At 34.1% G+C, this 21,237-nt stretch overlaps 1 protein-coding gene across 1 annotated transcript; it reads left to right on the top strand.

Annotated features, from left to right (window-relative positions):
• The first annotated feature begins 19,645 nt into the window (after nucleotides 1–19,645).
• Nucleotides 19,646–20,682, top strand: LOC130992494 (uncharacterized). The gene has a single exon (XM_057917145.1). It carries the CDS (start codon nucleotides 19,845–19,847, stop codon nucleotides 20,382–20,384), a length of 540 nt encoding a protein of 179 aa, XP_057773128.1. The 5' UTR covers nucleotides 19,646–19,844; the 3' UTR covers nucleotides 20,385–20,682.
• Nucleotides 20,683–21,237: the final 555 nt, after the last annotated feature.

Genomic DNA, 21,237 nt, shown 5'->3' on the forward strand with positions numbered 1-21,237 from the left:
ACTTCTGGTCCTAAAATATCCTCATTATCTTCTTTAGGTCTAAATGGGTCCTTATCTACTTCTAATGATCGGACAACCATAGGTGTGCTAAGTGGATGTGATTTATCCATATAGAATTTCTCTAAAATCTTACTCACATAAGTTGACTGGTGTACAAGAATTCCTTCAGGGAGATGCTCGATCTGCAGGCCGAGACAAAACTTGGTTTTACCTAAGTCTTTCATTTCAAACTCCATCTTTAAGCATGAACGAGCTTCTTCAACCTCTTTGCGTGTTCCAATTATATTTATATCATCAACATAAACAGAAATGATACAAAAACCATTTTGTGATCTTTTAATGAACACACAAGGGCATATATCATTGTTCACATATTCCTTCTTCAAGAGGAATTCACTAAGTCGGTTATACCACATCTTTCCCGACTGTTTTAAACCGTACAACGATTTTTCTAATTTCACACAATACATGTCACGAGTTTCATTTTCCTTCATATGAGGAATTTTGAATCCTTCAGGGATTTTTATATAGATATCAGCGTCTAGTGACCCATATAAATATGCAGTCACGACGTCCATTAACTGCATTTCTAAATTCATTGATGATGCCAGAGATATCAAATAGCGGAATGTTATGCCATCTAAAACAGGAGAATATGTTTGATCAAAATCAATTCCAGGTCTCTGCGAAAAACCCTTGAGCTACTAATCTCGCTTTATATCTTGCCACCTCATTGTTCTCATCTCTCTTTCGTACAAATACCCATCTATATCTCAATGGTTCAACATTGTCGGGTATAAGTATTATAGTACCAAGAACTTTTCTTTTCTTTAGCGAGTTATACTCTGCCTCAATTGCTTCCTTCCATTTCAACCAATCAGAGCGCTTCCGGCACTGTGCTACTGTTTTTGGTTCTGGATCCAGATTATCATTTGAAATAGTACATGCAATTGTAGAGACAAATACATCGTCTATTACAATAACATTTCTGTTATAAGTTTCTCCCGTATTTATAAAGTTCATAGCAACTTCAATGTTGACATCAACCAGATTTTTATCAATTCCCATTATATTATGATCTGGTTGTTCCGCAATCCCAGTATTAGTTAGTGCACTTTTAGAAGTACTAGGATTATCATCTACATGATGATCATCTTCAAGAGGTTGTTGGAGTGATATCATATTCTTATTTGATTTTGCTTTGCGGGAATTTTTATCTTTAGCACCAATAGGTCTCCCACGCTTCTGGCATTCGGGATTATCAGCTGATTTATTTTGTCCATATGGAACTTCAATCCTTTGTGGTGCATTCATAGCAGGAATATGAGATTTTGTCACTCCTTTATGATCAGTAAATGCATCTGGCAAATTACTTGCTAAATATTGCAAGTTAATTATCCTTTGAACTTCCAGTTCAGATTCATTAGTACGTGGATCTAAATAGTGAAGATTCTTTTCATTCCATGAAATTTCTCGACATTGTGTTAAAGTTGGGCTTTTGTCTCCCCCTAATGTCGGGAAATGATCTTCATCAAAAATACAGTCAGCGTACCGGGCAGTAAATTGATCCCCAGTCATGGGTTCAAAAAATTTAATTATAGATGGAGATTCATAACCCACGTATATACCTAGCTTACGCTGAGGGCCCATTGTGGTACGTTTTGGTGGCGCTATTGGAGTATAAACTCCACAACCAAATATTCGCAGATGGGAAATATTTGGTTCTTTACCACGTACTAATTGTATTGGGGAATATTCATGATATGCAGTTGGTCGGATTTGGAGCAAATTTGCAGCATGCAAAATCGCATGACCCCAACAAGTAATAGGTAAGTTTGATTTTTGTAGCAATGGTCTAGCTACTAGTTTTAAACGTTTGATTAAGGATTCAGCTAGACCATTTTGCGTGTGGACATATGGAACAGGATGCTCCACTTTGATACCCAATGACATACAATATTCATCAAAAGATTTTGATGTGAATTCACCAGCGTTGTCCATTCGAATGGACTTTATTGGGTAATCAGGAAATTGAGCTCTTAATTCAATTATTTTGGCAATAAGCTTTGCAAATGCTTTATTGCGAGTAGATAATAAGCATACATAAGTCCATCGAGTAGAAGCATCAATTAGGACCATAAAATATTGAAATGGTCCGGACGCCGGGTGAATTGGTCCACATATATCTCCTTGAATTCGTTCAAGAAAAGAAGGAGATTCTAATTTAACTTTGGTACGAGAAGGTCGTACTATAAGCTTACCTTTTGCACATGCTTCACAAACAAATTCATTTGAAGGTGATAGATCTTTTGTTTGTATATTGTGCCCAATAGCATTATTAATAATCCGACGTATCATATTTTGCCCAGGATGACCCAATCGTTCATGCCATAATATAAAAGATTTTGGGTCTTTAAATTTTATGCTTAACGCAACATGATTGTTAGATTTAATATGAGTATAATACAACCCAGAGGAGAAAGAAGGGAACTTCTCAAGAATTTGTTTCCTACATCCAACTTTTTGAGTGATGAGAAGAAATTCACTATTGTTATCGGTTTCAGTTTCAATGTGAAAACCGTTTAGTCGGATGTCTTTAAAACTAAGAAGGGTACGTTTTGATTGTGGATACAAAAGTGCATCATTGATAATTAATTCTGTACTCATAGGGAGTATTAGAGAAGCTCTTCCAGAGCCGACAATAAGGATATTGTCATTTGCAATTGTAGTAACGCTCCCCCTTTTTTCAGTAAGAGTTTGAAAATATTTTCTATCAGTAAGTATAGTATGTGTTGTGGCACTATCCACTAGACACAATGTACTTTCATTCTCCATGAGTTGCAAGTTTGAGTTTGACACTCTAAAAGCAAATAAGTAAATATAAATCAAGAAAATAACAAATAAAGATAGCAAATAAGTCACAATAATAATAGAATTTTAAGTATTGCAAACACACAAAAACAAACTAAATTACTAACAGTTTGCAAATAAAACATGAACCATAAAATAAAATCCTAAAATGTCTGAATAGTCCAACACATCAAATTACTTTTGATCTCCATAATCTTCAAGATCAAGTTGCATTAAATCATCATCATCGGCATTAAACTCCAAATTTGCTTCTGGCAAACTGGCATGATGTATTTCACTTCGAATTTTCGCAGAATACATCGAAATAAACTCAAATAATTCAAAAAATTTCCAATTAAACACTGAATTGAGAAGATTTTAAACTCTTTTTTTTTTTAAGCAATAAAAACCGCTAAATTTTGCATAGAACACAATGGGAGATTGGAGAAATATAATTATCAACAGAACATAGATATTCAAGCATAGCTTCTACTGGTATCTAGGTGTGCTTAAAGATGGAGTTTGAAATGAAAGACTTGGGTAAAACCAAGTTTTGTCTCGGCCTGCAGATCGAGCATCTCCCTGAAGGAATTCTCGTACACCAGTCAACTTATGTGAGTAAGATTTTAGAGAAATTCTATATGGATAAATCACATCCACTTAGCACACCTATGGTTGTCCGATCACTAGAAGTAGATAAGGACCCATTTAGACCTAAAGAAGATAATGAGGATATTTTAGGACCAGAAGTTCCTTATTTGAGTGCAATTGGAGCACTACTTTATCTCGCAAATTGCACAAGGCCTGACATAGCATTTGCGGTTAACTTGCTAGCAAGATTCAGTGCTTCTCCTACACGAAGACATTGGAATGGTGTTAAACACATACTTCGTAATCTATGTATTATTCTCTTAATTACATGTGGACATTCTAACATAAAACTGTTTTATTTATTTATTATAGTTCTCCATATGTTATTTTTTTTTGGTCAGTAAAGTAAAATTTTTATTGAAAGAAAATGTATCAAGGCATCAGGAATGCCAATCAAAACAGCAAAACAAGTTTGAAGTCTTTGGAACACCAAGTAGTAAAAGGAATTCCTAACTCCACGATTTTGTAGGCCTCGTTCCAACTCCAAAGTCTCCCCTTAATCTGTAATACAAGTCTATCAATATCCCAAGCCTTGTTCTGAAAACGACTACCATTCCTGCTTTCCCAGAGCAACCACACTGTTCCAGCCCACAAAGCTTTAAGCAATCTTCTTTCTCTCTTCTTTTTTCCAGCCGCAATGAAAGAAATGAAGTGTTGAAATATACCTCTCGGATTTGCCGTTTTGATGTCAAGCCATTGAAAGATCTGTTCCCACACCGCCGCTGCTTTCGGACAATGTAGGAACAGGTGTTCCGTCGTTTCCTCATTAGAAACACATGCATTGCACCATCTCTCCTCCACGCTGATCTGGACATTTCTTCTACTCAGATTATCGCATGTTGGCAATCTGTTTCTAAGACATCTCCATGCTGTCACCTTGGCTTTATTTGGTGTTGGGGCCTTCCAAACCTTTGCCATCAGGAGTAATATTTTAGGAACAAGTTAATTATATATGACGTACGATTTTTACGTGCAAATAATTGAATTGAGCGTGTACAAAATCTTGATATATATCCAAACTCAGCCAAAATTTTCTTCAAACCGAATTCAAGTAATTCATATTTTCTCATTTGTATTTAAATTCCAAAGGTGCTAATTATTTAATACTCCTAGGAGAGTGTAGTCCATGCCGACATTTTATTCAATATTTGAATTCAAGAAAGCCCTTTGGCATACAGCTAAGCTAATAAAACAGCAATTTCGTGGCCTAAACTCCACTTTTTAATTTGTTTAAATATCTAGCTATCTCTTTTCCAACTCCAACTACTCAAATTAAAACAATTTGAGCTCGCAAAACTCAAGTTAAAGAGTCTGGTCAAAAGCCTTTTTAATTTGCGACCAATAATATACCTTAATTCAAGAAACAAAACAATGTGATGTTGGAAAAGTGTTCTGAATGCTTCAAAAAGAACACAAAAGTGAGAGAGTAGGGTTAATTAGAGCTTAATTAAGCATTCTTAATTAGAGCATAAAAACAAACAAATTAGCACACATGCTTGACTTTATGGGTAATGGAGAAGCTTTTATTTTCCCATGTTTTCTTGCAGGTTGAAAACAGCTGGATTCTGTTTGTGCGCGAATTGAAGGAAAACAGGTTGAAAAAATGCTAAATAGCCACATTGTGGCCACCCACACACTAGTATAATAAGGAAAATCTTGATTTATTTAATTTATTTTTTAAAATAAAAATAAGATTTAGTTATTTTATCATATTCTCTACATTGTAATTATTTTTTTGTAATTTTTTGGTAACTTTTTTATTTTTATTAAAAATAAATTAAAAATAAAAAATGCAAAAAAATTAAAAAAAAATAAGTACAATGTAGAGAATATAGTAAAATAACTAAATCCTATTTTTATTTTAAAAAATAAATTAAATAAATTAAGATTTTTCTTATTATATTAGTGTGTGGGTGGCCACAATGTGGCTGCATAGATTTATTGATCAACAAAACCACTTCATTTTATTATTAATTAATTAATTATAGATTATTGACGTTTAAATAAATAACTGTGTGTGTGTGTGCGCTTTTTTTTTTTTTTTTTTTTTTTTTCATTTTATGGTATTTAGTTTCTCACTAGTTACTACTATCTGGTGTGCTATGTTAATGAATAAAATATTTATCAATTACTATAATTTAATAATGACCTCATTTTTATGTTTTGTAGCATGCATAATAGACACATTCAAAAAAATTGTAGCATGATTATTTTTCATTAAATAACAAGGAAACAAATTGTTGAATCCTTATGAAAAAAAAAATAATCATGCCACGCCATTTTGCTAAATAAGTTGTCGGAAATTTCGGGTATATATATGACTATTTTACTACAAGTTAAAAATTATGTAAAACCGAAATTGAATTAAAATTGACGATTTTTATGGCAACGAATCAACTAATTAAAAATTATTGCAATATAATATTAATCCTCAACGCCAGATTTCCCAGATAATAGACGCATATAATTACATCTTAAGAATATTTATGAATTAATGCATATATAACGAATATCAACAAATTGTATATGAAGTAGTTTTATATCAAGTTCAATAAATGATGGAAATTGGTGCAGGAGGGAAGACGAAGTTATTTATTGTATACTCAAAATTAATGATTATTAAAGTAAAAATATTTTTGCAGTAGAAGAGTAGAGACAAAGTAGGTGGTTTTTGATGATGATTGGATGTTTTCTTGATACAAATGTTACTCAAAGCTTATAATGGAAACCTCCAATGTTAAGGAAAACACATAGGACCAACGACTATTTTTTTTGACATTCATTCGTTATTCATCATTCCCAACGGCTCTATTATCTAATAGACTACAAAATTGGCCATAATTTTATTTTTTTAGAGGAAAGGAACTTATATTAAATCACGATGAACAATATTTAAAAGTTAAATTAAGAAATTCGATTTCTAGATCATTACATCATCACTCCATGATAAACATAGTTTTCGTACCTCAATTCCACATGATTTGTTGTCACTTCCCTTCGTATGTGGCTTGTGAATGTGCGTTTGTACCATAGTGTTGAGATTTATGAAGATTTGATGTTTGGTTGTAGATTTGGTGTGATTTTAGGAAAAATTAAAGAATAATTGAAAAAATGTGAAAGCATGAGGTCGAAGTACAGTTCGATACGAATCCGTGAGGGCAAACAGTGGTCAAATCGAAGCTTGGACGAGAGAGAACGAAGCCGATCAAGTCGGCTGCACAGAGAGCAACAGAGCCCACGATCCTCATAGCGGCCACGGGCCACTGCTCTAAAATCATCCATACAAAACATGAGGTCCCGACCGCGGGCCTCTCCAACAGCTCCCCCACGGTCCTGTACCGTGGTCACGGCCGTGATCGTGGGAAGAAGGCAAAAATTGCCATTTTGTCGGACCTAGACGGGATTTTCACCCCAGCACTCCTAATTAAACCTTTAATTTGGAGGGAATTCTATTGTTCACCATTCCTACACATTTAAGACACACCCCCAAATCCTCCACACTAAACCTTAACCTCCATCAATATTTCTAACTATCATTTTAAGAGCATTGAAGAAGAGAGAAGATGATTGAAGATTGCAAGACCTAAATAGGATTTATCATTTCTATCTCTTCCTTTGATTATATGTTTTATTTTGATTTGAGTATTTTATTTGTAAGTATGCTTGACTAAATCCCCTTTTGATTTAGGGATTAGGCTAGATGGATGATGTAATAGATTGATTGTATATATATATATATATATATATATATATATATATATATATATATATATATGTATCTTGATTGTTCCTTTTGTTATTATCTTTTCAAACCTAGTTTTATCTCTTGCATGAATTGTTGGCCACTCTTTATGCAGTTCTCATTTGTAATTTGAATTGGGAAAGAATGATTACAATAGATTAAGAACTTGAAACATATCGATTCAATAAACTGGGAGGTTGAGAGTTGGGTGAGAGTTTATCGATCATTTGTGCTCTTCGGAGTTATAGGTTAGAAATTGACCGAGACGACAATCATGATCTGTAATCACTCTAAATAATTAGATAATATCAAGATTAATATTGAGTTAATTTGAAGTTTATTGTTAATCCATTGATGCCTAATCCCTAAATCACTTTTATCAGTTAAGCAATCCACTTGCTTGTTTGTTTTAATTGTCTTTGAATTTATTAGGTAATCAATTAAATAATCAAACCACTCACTTCACTATTTAGTCTAAATATCCCTAACTCAATGAATTAGGATAATTACTAGAATTTAGCCATATTAATTATTGTGAGATATGACCTTACTTCCATTTATTGTAACTACTCGTATATTTGCGACGTAGCAAAAATAAATAGCGAACACTCTGCGTAGTGAAATTCGCTAAACAACGAGCGATCTTGAAGGAGTGCAGCTAGATAATAATGTGAATGCATGCCTGCGTGCATGAGTTTGTTATTTTCCTTTTGCTACCTTTGTTACTTTTATTCTACGTGTCTCTCGTCTATTGGTTCCTAGCCTTATGCTCACTATTATATAAGGTTTAGGTGATGCTATTGTGGATATCTTTTGCCACAAGAAATAAGAGAGAAAACTTCTATCACATGTCTTCAGCTCTACTGCTTCCCTTCGCCATTATTCTTCATGGTATCTAGAGCGTAGTATAGATCTATGGGAAAAACTCGCCACACTCCGTGGAGTATCCTTGTTGATGAAGAAAAAGGAGATTCATCTACTCGACGGACTGAGATACTGATTTCCAGCGGTTTCAAAGACAGATCTGAAAGTGAGAGGCAAATACAGTCTCCGATGGATACAAAGCAGATTGAAGAAGTTTTACAGCTCCACACTTCGGATCATCCCGGTATGCAGCTCGTCGCGGCGCAATTAACAGGTAACAACTTTCTCAATTGGAGTAGATCTGTTAAACGGGCACTAGGAGCTAAAAGTAAGCTAGAAATTCTAGATGGATCTCTCTCTGAACCAGATATTTCTTCACCTTACCATAAGGCTTGGATCAAAGCTGATTACATGGTGTCTTCGTGGATAATTAACTCGATCTCGAAGGAATTGGTTAATGCTTTTGTTCATATTGAAAATACGAAAAAACTATGGGATGCTCTGTGTCAACGATTTGGTCGCAGTAATGGACCAGAGCGTGCTTGTATATTTTAACAGTCTCACAGCTCTATGGGATGAACTTGATATGCTGCTGCCACCTTTGAGTTGTATTTGTGGAACTAGAGAGGCTGGGGTGAGTCGCGAAGAGAATCAGAGGTTGATTCAATTTTTGCTTGGCCTCAATGATACCTTTGAGAATGCACGGAGTCAAATTCTCTTCCTGGATCCGCTGCCGACTGTTAATCGAGCCTATTCTATGGTATTGCAAATAGAAGATCAGAAACTCACTACTGAGAGTTTCAATGACTCACATGCTATGCAAGTTTCTGCAGTAAATAAACAAGCATCTATGAGAGGGAAAGAGGTTGTCACGTATGGAGGACAACAACAGCAGCCCTATAAGGGAAGAAAGACCAAAGAGGAGCGTCAGAAGCTGTATTGTCCTCATTGTGAAAGGCATGGGCATGAGGAGAGTGAATGCTTCAAACTCCATGGATTTCCTGACTGGTATAAGCGATTGAAGGAAGGAAAGGGCAAGACAAAGGTGAACTATGCAGATGTGAAGCTTGAGGAAGGAACAGGAGAGCAGTCTATAGCAGGTGCAAATTCTTCCTTGCAACAATTCATTCAACATGAAATCAGTAAATGCGTTGGTCATTTGGTGTCTCAAGGAGGGAGCAGTACAAATCAATCAAATGGTGCAAATATGGTGCATTCAGACACAGGATTTGAGGGGCACTATGCCTTTAGTGTCTTGAATGAAACATCACAGAAGATATGGATACTAGATTCTGGCGCTAGTACTCATATTTGTTGTAACTCACAACTCATGAGTGTCATACATAAGCTGGAACGTTCACAGGATGTTCATCTTCCAGATGGAAGTATAAGAGCAGTCACTCATGTTGGGGAAGCAAAGTTGGCAAATCAGTTGTTACTCAAGGGAGTGCTATATGCACCAAGTTTTACACACAATTTGATCTCTGTAGCTCAGCTAACAAAGGATACTGGAGCTCGGTGTCTGTTCTCCTCAACTCATTGCATCATACAGAAGAACAGAACAGATCATATTATGGGAATTGGAAAGCTGAGCAAAAATCTTTATATCATGGAAGGGGTTGAAACAGCTACTGCACTGGCTGTTTCACACACTAACAAGAAAAGCATAGCTAGGTGGCATATGGAGTTAGGCCATCCCTCAGTTGGAGTTATGGAGCATATGCCTATCTTATCTAAAATGATTGGAGATGCAGAGACTTCACAGCTAAAGGAATGTGAGGTATGTATAAAATCCAAACAAACTAGAGTATCTTTTCCTATTTTGCAAAGGAGGTCGAGTACTTTATTTGAGCTTGTGCATATGGATGTTTGGGGGCCATATAACGATGAAAATTTGAGTAATGTAAGATTTATGCTCACTGTGGTAGAGGATCACAGTAGAGTTACTTGGGTATATCTATTGAGCTCTAAGGGTCTTGTCTGTTCCACCTTAAAGGAATTCATCTTAATGGTGAGGACACAATTTGGGAAGACTATAAAGAATATACGTACTGATAATGGTACTGAATTTGTTAATAAAGATGTGGTTGCTGTGTTAAGTGAATTTGGAGTACATCATCAACGATCCTGTGTGTATACACCACAACAGAATGGAATTGTGGAAAGGAAACATAGGACTCTTTTGCAAATAGCTAGAGCTCTTATGTTTGACAGCAAGTTGCCCACTACATTTTGGCCTTTCTCTCTTCTTACTGCAACTTGGCTGCTTAATCGCATACCTAGCAAAGTTATTGGGTGGAAGACACCTTACTCTGTGTTATTTGATGAAGAACCTGATATGTCTCTCTTGCAGCCCTTTGGGTGCCTCGCATATGCAGTGGATCTTGCGCCAAATCGAAAGAAGTTTGATCCAAGAGGTAAATCTTGCATTTTCTTGGGGTATGCTATGAACAATAAAGGCTACTTGTTATATGATATTGCTGAGGGGAAGGTAATCACATGGCACGATGTTAAATTTCTGCCAACCACATACTCATCTCTACCTCTATCTGACACACCTACAAATATTTCACCATTGTTCATTAATGATGAACAAGCACCTATCCACCCACATGACATAGCACCTGTTTCACCTATTCCCTCAAGTCACACAGTCTCTCCTGTTTCACCTACATCCACTGTTGATATACAACCTTCTACTCCACCACATACCTCCACTCCCTCTGCTATATCTCATGTCCCAGTGCGAGTCAGCACACGTATCCGCAAACCTCCTGTTTGGATGCATGACTACATTGGTCACATAACCGTTGCTTCAAACCCTATTTCAGCCAATACTGACACTCTTACACCATATACTTTCCCTTACACTACATCTTCTATTCTTACCCCTCAGTATACTGCCTTCCTCGTGAACATTCAAGCTCCGCGCGAGCCCACTTCTTATCATGATGCTAGTCGATTTGTTGAATGGAGAGATGCTATGGGAGCAGAGCTTGATGCTCTTGAACGTAATCAAACATGGGAGCTCACATCACTGCCTCTAGGTAAGCGAGCTATTGGCTCCAAATGGGTTTATAAAATAAAACTTCATGCTGATGGGAGTGTTGAGCGCTACAAGGCTCGCTTGGTTGCTAAGGGATACAATCAGGAGTATGGTATTGATTATACTGAGGTATTCTCTCCTGTTGCTAAACTTGTTTCTGTGAGATTTCTCCTTGCTGTGACAACGCAGTATGATTGGCATCTTCATCAAATAGATGTTAACAATGCCTTCTTGCATGGCTTCTTACATGATGAAATATATATGCAGCCTCCTCAGGGTTATACTAATGCTCAGCCTGGACAAGTTTGCAAGCTTATCAAGAGTCTCTATGGCCTCAAGCAAGCTTCACGAGAATGGAATGCAGAATTTAGCAAACACTTGTTCAGTTATGGATTTGTTCAATCCAATGCTGATCACTGCTTATTCCTTAAAGGTGACGGTGACTCTTTTATTTGTTTGCTTGTCTATGTCGATGATGTGCTCATTGCTAGCCCCAATCTTACTCTTATCACAGAGCTCAAGGCCTATCTGCACTCAGCGTTTACCATTAAAGACTTGGGTGTTGCAAAGTATTTCTTGGGGATGGAAATCGCCCGTGGCAATTCCGGTACATGTCTTAATCAGAGAAAATATATCCTTGATCTTATAGATTCTGCTGGTCTTCTTGGTTGCAAAGCAGTATCTACACCCCTCCCTTTGAATTGCAGTTTATTTTTTGGTGATTCTACTGCTCATCCACAGCCCGATGCTTATCGGCGTCTGGTGGGGCGTTTGTTGTATCTAAATCTCACGCGTCCTGATATTTCATATGTAGTACAACAATTAAGTCAGTTTGTTTCTTCTCCTACTACTCTTCATTGGGAGGCTGCTCTACATGTTCTCAAATACCTCAAAGGTTGTCCTTCCCTTGGGTTGTTCTATCCAACTGGTGGAGATCACAGTTTACTTGCCTATAGTGATGCTGACTGGGGCACATGTCCAAATACAAGGCGATCTCTTACAGGTTATTGTATCTTCTTTGGTGGCTCCTTGGTTTCCTGGCGCTGTAAGAAACAAGCAACCGTCTCTGCGTCATCTGCTGAGTCAGAATATAGAGCTCTCAGCACCACTACTCGGGAGATGATATGGTTGTCTCATCTTTGTTCTGACTTTCACATTGTTTTACCTCAACCTTTGCCTTTATATTGTGACAATCAGGCGGCTATACATATCACAAAGAACCAGGTCTTTCATGAGCGAACAAAGCATCTGGAAATTGATTGTCACATTGTGAGGGATCAATATCGTGTGGGATTCCTTGTTCCTCTACCTATTTCTACAACGGAGCAACTGGCAGATATCTTCACTAAGACTCTCGGGGGCCCTCGCTTTCGTCTGCTACTTTCCAAGCTTGGCATGGTGGATCTTCACCACGTCCAGCTTGAGGGGGGGTGAAGGAGTGCAGCTAGATAATAATGTGAATGCATGCCTGCGTGCATGAGTTTGTTATTTTCCTTTTGCTACCTTTGTTACTTTTATTCTACGTGTCTCTCGTCTATTGGTTCCTAGCCTTATGCTCACTATTATATAAGGTTTAGGTGATGCTATTGTGGATATCTTTTGCCACAAGAAATAAGAGAGAAAACTTCTATCACATGTCTTCAGCTCTATTGCTTCCCTTCGCCATTATTCTTCAGATCTCTACGAATATGACGAAAATCTAAAATAATATATTTTCTCGTATGCATAGATGCTTTAAAAAGCTCGTCACACAAAGAATCCATGCCCTTAAATTGCTCGTGACCAACGTGAACAATCAGCATCGGATTGAATTCGAGTAGACCACCATCAAAATTGACCATAATTAACTTCCAAACTTGCCCTCACAAAAAAAAAACTTCCATACGTTTTTAAGGGTAAATTGGTCCATAAAGCACTTTCCGTCCAATTAAGTTATTTTCCATTAATTTTTTTAGGGTACAAATAAAAACCCACATCTAACAAAAACTAGAACATACACTTGAATGAAAGAAATCAAGGAGTCAAAGACATATTAGTTTGTTATTGAGTTGGAATCGTGGGTTTTATAATACCTTTCCACACAATTTCAAACTAATAGTTTTTTTTTGTCAATGTTATTAAATTAAAAGTAATAGTATGGGGTGAAAAATTATTCATATATTGTTCATATCACTGACTAACTACGTTATTTTATGAGAGTTACCAAATATATATATATATATAGGGAGAGGTTCAAATAAGAACCACTAATAAAATAAGAACGGAGAACCATTTTAAGTCATTCGATCATCAAGATCTACGGTGGATGCATCATCTTGGTGGATGGATGCAGGTGCTGAGTTCGAATCCTGAAGGGAGCAAAAAAAATATTTTTTTCGGATGCATTAAATTTAATAGCGAATGCATTAATTTGCATAGCAGATGCAATAATTTTATTGGTTCTTATGTTCTCACTATAACCGCACCCTATATATATATAGAAAACGTCCAACACTTTTCAAATTATTATATTTTTTATATTTGTAACTTCTAAACGATGCCGCTACGTGGAAAAAAGAAAATCTACATCATATATATATATATATATATATATATATATATATATATAGGGTAGGGTTAATATAAAAATCCCTCTTAAGATGAAAACTAGGAACCAATTTAAAACCATTGATTTAAATAAAATAGAGGGTTGGGATTAAACTACAGATGCACAATTTCGATTGCATAGATGCACAGTTTCAATTGCATAGATGCACAATTTCGATTTACTTGACTATTTTGCATTGTTGGTTTCAATTGCATAAATTGCATATTTTTTAATTGCACAGTAAAATATAATGCATGCACAGTTTCTTTTGTTGACTAAATCCTAACCATTAGATCTAATATTTAAAAGGTCAAGATTAGGTTCCTAGTTCTCATTTTAACAGAGGTTTTTATTAGAACCTCTTCCTATATATATATATATATATATATATATATATATATATATATATATATATATATATATATATAGAAAGGTTAAACAAAGAATGCTAAATATTTGGATAATAGAGAATTTGTGAAACAAAAACGAACAGATATATAAATTTGATGAACAAATCAATGTACTGCATGAACAACAATTTACCCCAGGTTCGAATCCTGTTAGTGGCGAGTTTTTTTTTTTTTTTTTTTTTACCAAATACGTCTGTTCGTTAGTTATATTGATCTGTTCGTAAAATGTATAAATTTGTTCAAAATGATATATATAATAATTCTTTGTTTAACTTGACCCTATATATATGGTGTAGTTTTAGAGAAAACTACATTATCTGTGAGAACGTGAGAACCATCAAATCTAATGCATCTACTGTAAAAATTAATGCACTAAAAAAAATAAAAAAGATTGCTCTCTTCAGGATTCGAACCCAGGATCTGCATTCATCCAACAAGATGATGCATCCATCGTAGATCTTAATGATCGAATGATTGAAAATAGTTCTCCGTTCTTCTTTTATTTAATGGTTTTTTCTTGAACCTCTCCCTATATATATATAACACGATCACGTGAAATATCAGCAACTAAATCAATTTTTCGGTACTAAATAAATATTCGACCCAATTTAGATGTGAAATACAGTAAAATAATTTATTGAATACTAATATATCAATCGAAAGTAGGGATGTAAATGTATCAAATATTTTTTGTTCGATTCGATATTTGATTCAAATTTCTTTTTAACATATATTATTGAGTTTTTTTAGATAGATATATTGTATGTGAGCTCTATATTATTTAAAATATTATTTTATATTTTTTTCCTTCAAAATTATAAATTGCATATATTTGACTTGAATCAAATAGTAGAAAGTCAAAACGAGTAGTAGAAAATTTTGAATCGAATATTTAATTTATATTATTTAAAATATATTTGTAAAAAATTGAAATGAATATTCACGAATTAGTGTACGAATCGAAATACAACTAGCAATTCAGATTCAAAAGATATTCCAATCTCAATTTAAATAGACAATTATTTTTATAAATATATTCACTTCAATTTGATTAGTTTACGTCCCTTATCGGAAGCGTATTCTTGATTTAACAATCAATCCACACTTTAAGAATAAATATGTAATTTCCCCATAATTTAAATTAGTGCTGTCAGAAGACGAAATTGGTTACTACGATTGGTAAAAACTTAATGGCAAAGCAAAATGTAGGGCAAAAAGAGCAGCACACAATTATGACTTGTTCTACTAATATAAGTACCTTTCTCATTTGCTACTTTGGCTTCAATGATTACTAATATGACCACCTTTTAATTAATTAATTTCTTAACGCAATTTCCTTTTTAAATTTCAGTAAGGCGTCATGATTATGGCGGAACAAATAACAATATTCACTATAGCATGAATAAGAATTGTGAAATATATCGGCTGATCAATTTTTGAGGTCGAAGTGTCGAACGGGTGATCAATGTTTAAATGATTGTTTAGTCTCTTTAAATGAGAGAGATGTGTTTTTATAAATTTTTTATGACGATGTTATTAATCCCTTTAAATTATGTAATTTTATTTAAATTTAGTATGTATATATATATGACTTTAAAATTAAACAATGTTACAAAATGAACTAGTTTGAATACTATTAAAAATATTGAGTGATGCTATTTGGCCTTATTATTGGTGGTCATATAATAGCTTTAAATTAAATGTAATTAAATATTTTGCTCAAAATAAAAATAGAAAGTTGATAGTTTTATTAATTTGTACACATTGTAATTTTTTATTTTTATTTTGCAATTTTTTTTAATTTTTAATATTTTTGTTTAAAATAAAAAACAGCTTCAATGTGTAAAAAAAAACTAACTAAATCCTATTTTTATTTTAAACATAAAATATTAAATACATGAGATTTTTTTTTTGACCAGCCAAATAATTAACTTTTCCCTAAAATAATATTTACATTTATATTTATAATTATTTATTGTACCCAAAATTTAAAAAGTACCACAGATGGATGCCCCAAATTAAGTCTTGTAATTAAGATGAGAAACTTTAGGTAAATTAATATTTAATTGTAAAATACATTTTTGATATCTTTTTTGTTGTTGACAAGTTTAGATTTGCAACAGGTCTTTGGCAATCGTTTTGGGATTGGCGAAAGCGTGAGTTTAGATCTTCAAAAATCTTGCAGGTTTAGTAAAAAAAATATCTCGACACAAATCCTATGGACACCTAATATGTTTGATAATTAAACGAATATTTATATTAAACGCTGCCAATTATGAAATATAATCGTCATGTTGTTTGTATTAAATATTCCATATATGAACACATTGTCAGAAGAAATTGAAACTTCATACTTGCATGCAGAGCTTAATAGCTAAAAGCCTAAAAGAATGATCATATACATAATATAATAAAGCCCAATTTTATTTTGCTTTTATAAATAAATGCCTATAAAATCATAAAAATATTACGAGCAATCTTAGACATAAATCTGTTCCCATCCTGATTCCTAACTCACAATATATATATATGCTTAAACACAAGGGAAAAGATTCTCGATTAACGTGTTTGCATTTTTAAATTAAGCTAATTTAATAACTATTTACGAAAATATACTAAGGTAAATAGTTTTTTTTAATGAGTATAAGTACTACAAAATCGATCACCTGCTCACCGTGGGCAAGCATAATATATCCACCACTGATATGAAAATTTTAATTAGAAAATAGAATTAACATATTTTACTCATTAAAATTATCTTATCACATCAGTGGTGAGCACATTGGTAGGTGATCGTTAATTTCTGATAATCACTAATGGTTTCTCTTTTTTCTTTCCTTGGTGACTCAGAATCCTCAATTTAAAAATTGGAGGAAAAACGTCGCACCAATCCAATCGTGCTTTGTTATCCTAAAAGGAAAATGGTTTGCCAAATCTAACTTAGATGTCAAATTTTCAACATCGATAATTTGCAAAACAAAAGTTCATGTGAGTGAATCTTGAGTGGTGTTGTTGTTACGATCGGATTAATTCTCAACAGATCCATTTTCAAAGTATGATTCATTTTTAGGCATATAAGCTCTTCCTTTAATTCATGTACTACAAGGCAGACTTGAATTTATATTTCAATAATATAATTAATTTTTTCATTCGTTCAAGAATATTTGTCCTCTACATATATCACTTTGAAGAATATATATTACATTATGATGGAGATATTTTTAGGCACTTGTAACGACTAACGAACGACATGAATATATATTTGAGTCGAGACATGAATACTAGTATATAATTTAGAACAAGTACATTTGGATCAAATTATTTAATATAATCAACTATTTAGATCTTATGTCGCTATTTAGTGGGAGCGGATCTTCGACAAAAATAAAGGCGAATCCTTACTTACAGTACATTTTCATTTCTTTCTGCTAATTTTAGACGTGTTAAACAATAAACTAAATAATCTAAAATCAAGTTGGATTAATCTTCATAATTGTCGCGATCAAACTGAGCGATCCACACTATGATAATATAGATTAACTAAATAAAGTCTTTGTTTGCAGAGTATATTTCTGAAAGACATACAAGATTTGCAGGTCCGATTTTGTCTTGCTTTATCACACTATTAATCAATCAACTTAAAAAGTATTATTATAACTTTATAACCGAGCAACTGTTAAGTTGTTACTGCTTTTAATTTATAAACACGTCAAGATTGTAAATTAAGTTAATTAATAGTTAATGAGAGTTTATCTAAGTAGTTATCAATTAAATTATAATACTAATACTCAATTAGTTTGAATTTATTAATTACAACTAATAATTTAATTACGATATATACACCACGCATCCGAACGCACATGAATGTGCCTCCTTTGTCGCAATCGCATCATTCACCTGATTTTTCACCCCACTTCTGTTGTCGATGCCTCTCATTCCTTGCATCATCATCGTTGATGATGTTCGGACAAATCATGTTTATCTTGACACGTTTGTCGTGTGACTATGTAAGCGTTTATTAGATAAAATTGATCTAATGCATGTTTACATGTTAAATTGTGCGTAGGGTGAGCTTGTAAGCGTGCATTAGCTAAAATTTGCCTAATGCATATTTGCACACTAAAGGGTAAAATGAGAAGAGTGAATATTTTTTATACTCCATCCATCTCACAACAAAAACATGAATATTTATAAGTGGCACGAGTTTTAAGAAATATTAGATAAAAGTACATTGTGAGTGGAAAAATGGGTCTCCTTTATAAAAAGTAGAAATGAAAAGTAAAGGGATTGTGGTGGGGTAATGTACCAAAATAAATGTTCATGTTTTTGTGAGACACAGCCCTAAAATGACAAAATGTTCATATTTTTGTGAGATGAAGGGAGTATGTGTTTATAAATATGGGTATCATTTTTTTTACTATCCCAAAATAGTTAATTTTTATTTTGTCAGTACGTTTTTTTCGAGTAAAACATTTATATAAAAAGAAAAAATATATATATTGTATATAATAAAATATACATTGGTATATTCTACAGAATAACTCACTCTGGACAATCAAAACGGGCAATCTCAGTGGCCTCATTAATAATATCCAATATCTATATCATACAAACGCAAAATAGTTTGATGCTATATTTAGACATCCACACTTATAATTAATCACGTGTTCTAATTCTTACAAAAGTGGATCTACACGGTTAAATTAAAAAGGTTAATTGATTAGATTTAGTGATGAACACTTTACAAGAAATTGACTAATATAGTAAATAGTAAAATAAAAGAAATTCCGGAAGTGTAAGTTAACCCCCGATTATTTTAAGGGTGCGTTCTCTTTGGTTGTAAATTTATCATGGAAAAAGAAAGGATAAACAAAATTTTACCATTTAAATCATTCCTTTCTTTTTCCACATATTCTACTTGACTCTTACTCATTCCTCATTTACACTACAAAGGAGGGATAATATTATTTCTCCAAAAATGTTGTGATAATATTATTTCTACAAAGTAATGGTCAAGTAGGAAATGTGGGAAAAGAAAGGAAGGATTTGAAGGTGAAATTTTGTTTATCCTTCATTTTCCAAAGATAAATTTACAACCAAAGAGAACGCACCCTAAAGGGTAATTGTGTAAAATGAGCCAATGGGTCTGGATCCGTCAAATAAATTAACTCAAATACAGTAGCAGGTAAAATTACAAATATAATCTCACACGAACTTTTGTGAAACGCTACTGAAACTTTGATCCCTATGTGGCTACGTACCATGTTACAAAAACATATTGGGGATTAGCATTTTAAAAAAAAAAACTGTAATCATTTTTCAATATATTATAGCTAAAAAAAGCAAAAGAATGTATCAAGAAACATGAAATGCATGATCCCCAGTGTACGTAACGTCCTATAACCTTTTCACAAAAAAAAAAAAAAGAAGCAATAATATTAATACCTAACAAATTCCAAACCACAGGCGCTCCCATTATTAATAAGCAGCAAATAAAAAGCACACAAATAATTTTGTTTAACAACTTCAGCATTCCGTGCAACCTAAGGTCACTTTAGCCAACGTACAACTCAGTAAAGCCCTCCATTCTCTCTCTAAAACCCCTTTAAATACCAATCTCTTCTCCCCCAACTCTCCCTCACATGAAACAATCAAACAATTAAACAATCCTCTCTCTCTCTCTCTCTCTCAAAAATGGAGCAAAATTTGCCAATCATAGCAAAGAAATTCTGGAACATAGTCCGAGTATTCTACTTTATGCTGAGAAAAGGCATATCCAAAGCCAAATTGCTGGCGGATCTGAACGTGATGATGAAGCGCGGTAAAATCGCCGGAAAAGCCGCTATACACAACCTCATGTTCCACCACGCCGCCGCCGTGTCCGCCTCCGCTCGCCGCCCGATAAACGAGTACGAGTTCAGCTGCGGCAACAGCCCGGCCTTCTTCCAATTCCCCTCCTTCCACCTCAGCGGCAAGCGCAGCAATAAGCACGCGCCTCCAATCGACGCCGATCTGCTGGCGGCAGCGCTCGACATGATTAACAGCGCCGCCGCCTCGCCCGCCCTCCCCGGGTTCGGGCCGAGCCCGATGGTGCGGCAGCTGCGTATCACGGATTCGCCCTTCCCGCTGTGCAATGTCGATGAGGACAATCACGTTGATGAAGCTGCGGAGAAGTTTATCATGAAGTTTTATAACGATTTGAAGCGACAGAACTCGAAATCGCCATTTTCGTGATTTTTATTTTGATTTTGAATTGTGTTTCTTTTTTTAGAAATATTTCGGGCTTTTTTTTTGGTTTCGAATTTTGGATTTTCGTGCATGGTGTACATGCAATAATGGCTTTAGCTGAAATAAGAGGGAAAAATATATGCCCGCAAAAAAAAAAAAAAAAGTTTTTGATTGAGAAAAATGGAGAAACAAATATGTACTGCTGTATAGTGAATGAACATATGTGAATAATGCATGTGAAAAAGAATGTAGACAGCCAATATATTACTTTGTGGGATTAATTAGTTGATTAAAATTAAACAAATGTTTCGTATCATGAAAAGTTACAACTTTATACTGTTTTTAGTAGAAATTCGAAGACAAGATTGATCAATTTGGAAAAAGAAGATTTTACTTGAATTTTCGTCTATGTTATAATGTGGAAAAAAATACATGTTTGGTCAGAGGAAGAAGATTCCTACCTACTCATCTTTTTCATAATTACATATTTCAACAACTTCACGACCAACTAGATGGAGACCCAATTCGTGGAGCATCATAATTGTGTTTAAAAATCGTGATTTTAATCTCGTTAATATTTTTTAAATTTAATCTACGTTACATGATAATTTGCCTAGCACAATAATCGAATCCAATTTTAGCGTGAAGTTTGATTAGTGGAAAACAAGTATAGCAAAATAAAGAAACTAAGAAAAAGTAGATTTGAATGATAAAAAAATAGATTTAATTAAAGTCGTGGCTGCATGAATATACATAAAATTCTGGTAGGGAAAATGTGCTTTAACTAGTGGGATACGACAAAGGCAAATCACTGACTGACCTGTCTTGATTCCACTAAGGTAAAGCGCACCTCTTGCTT

Source organism: Salvia miltiorrhiza, chromosome 7, assembly GCF_028751815.1.
Source record: "Salvia miltiorrhiza cultivar Shanhuang (shh) chromosome 7, IMPLAD_Smil_shh, whole genome shotgun sequence".
Lineage (NCBI taxonomy): Eukaryota > Viridiplantae > Streptophyta > Magnoliopsida > Lamiales > Lamiaceae > Salvia > Salvia miltiorrhiza.

What these genes read in the sequence shown, in the direction of transcription:
- LOC130992494 (XM_057917145.1), top strand. Translation starts at nt 19,845, where the DNA reads ATGGAGCAAAATTTGCCAATCATAGCAAAGAAATTCTGGAACATAGTC.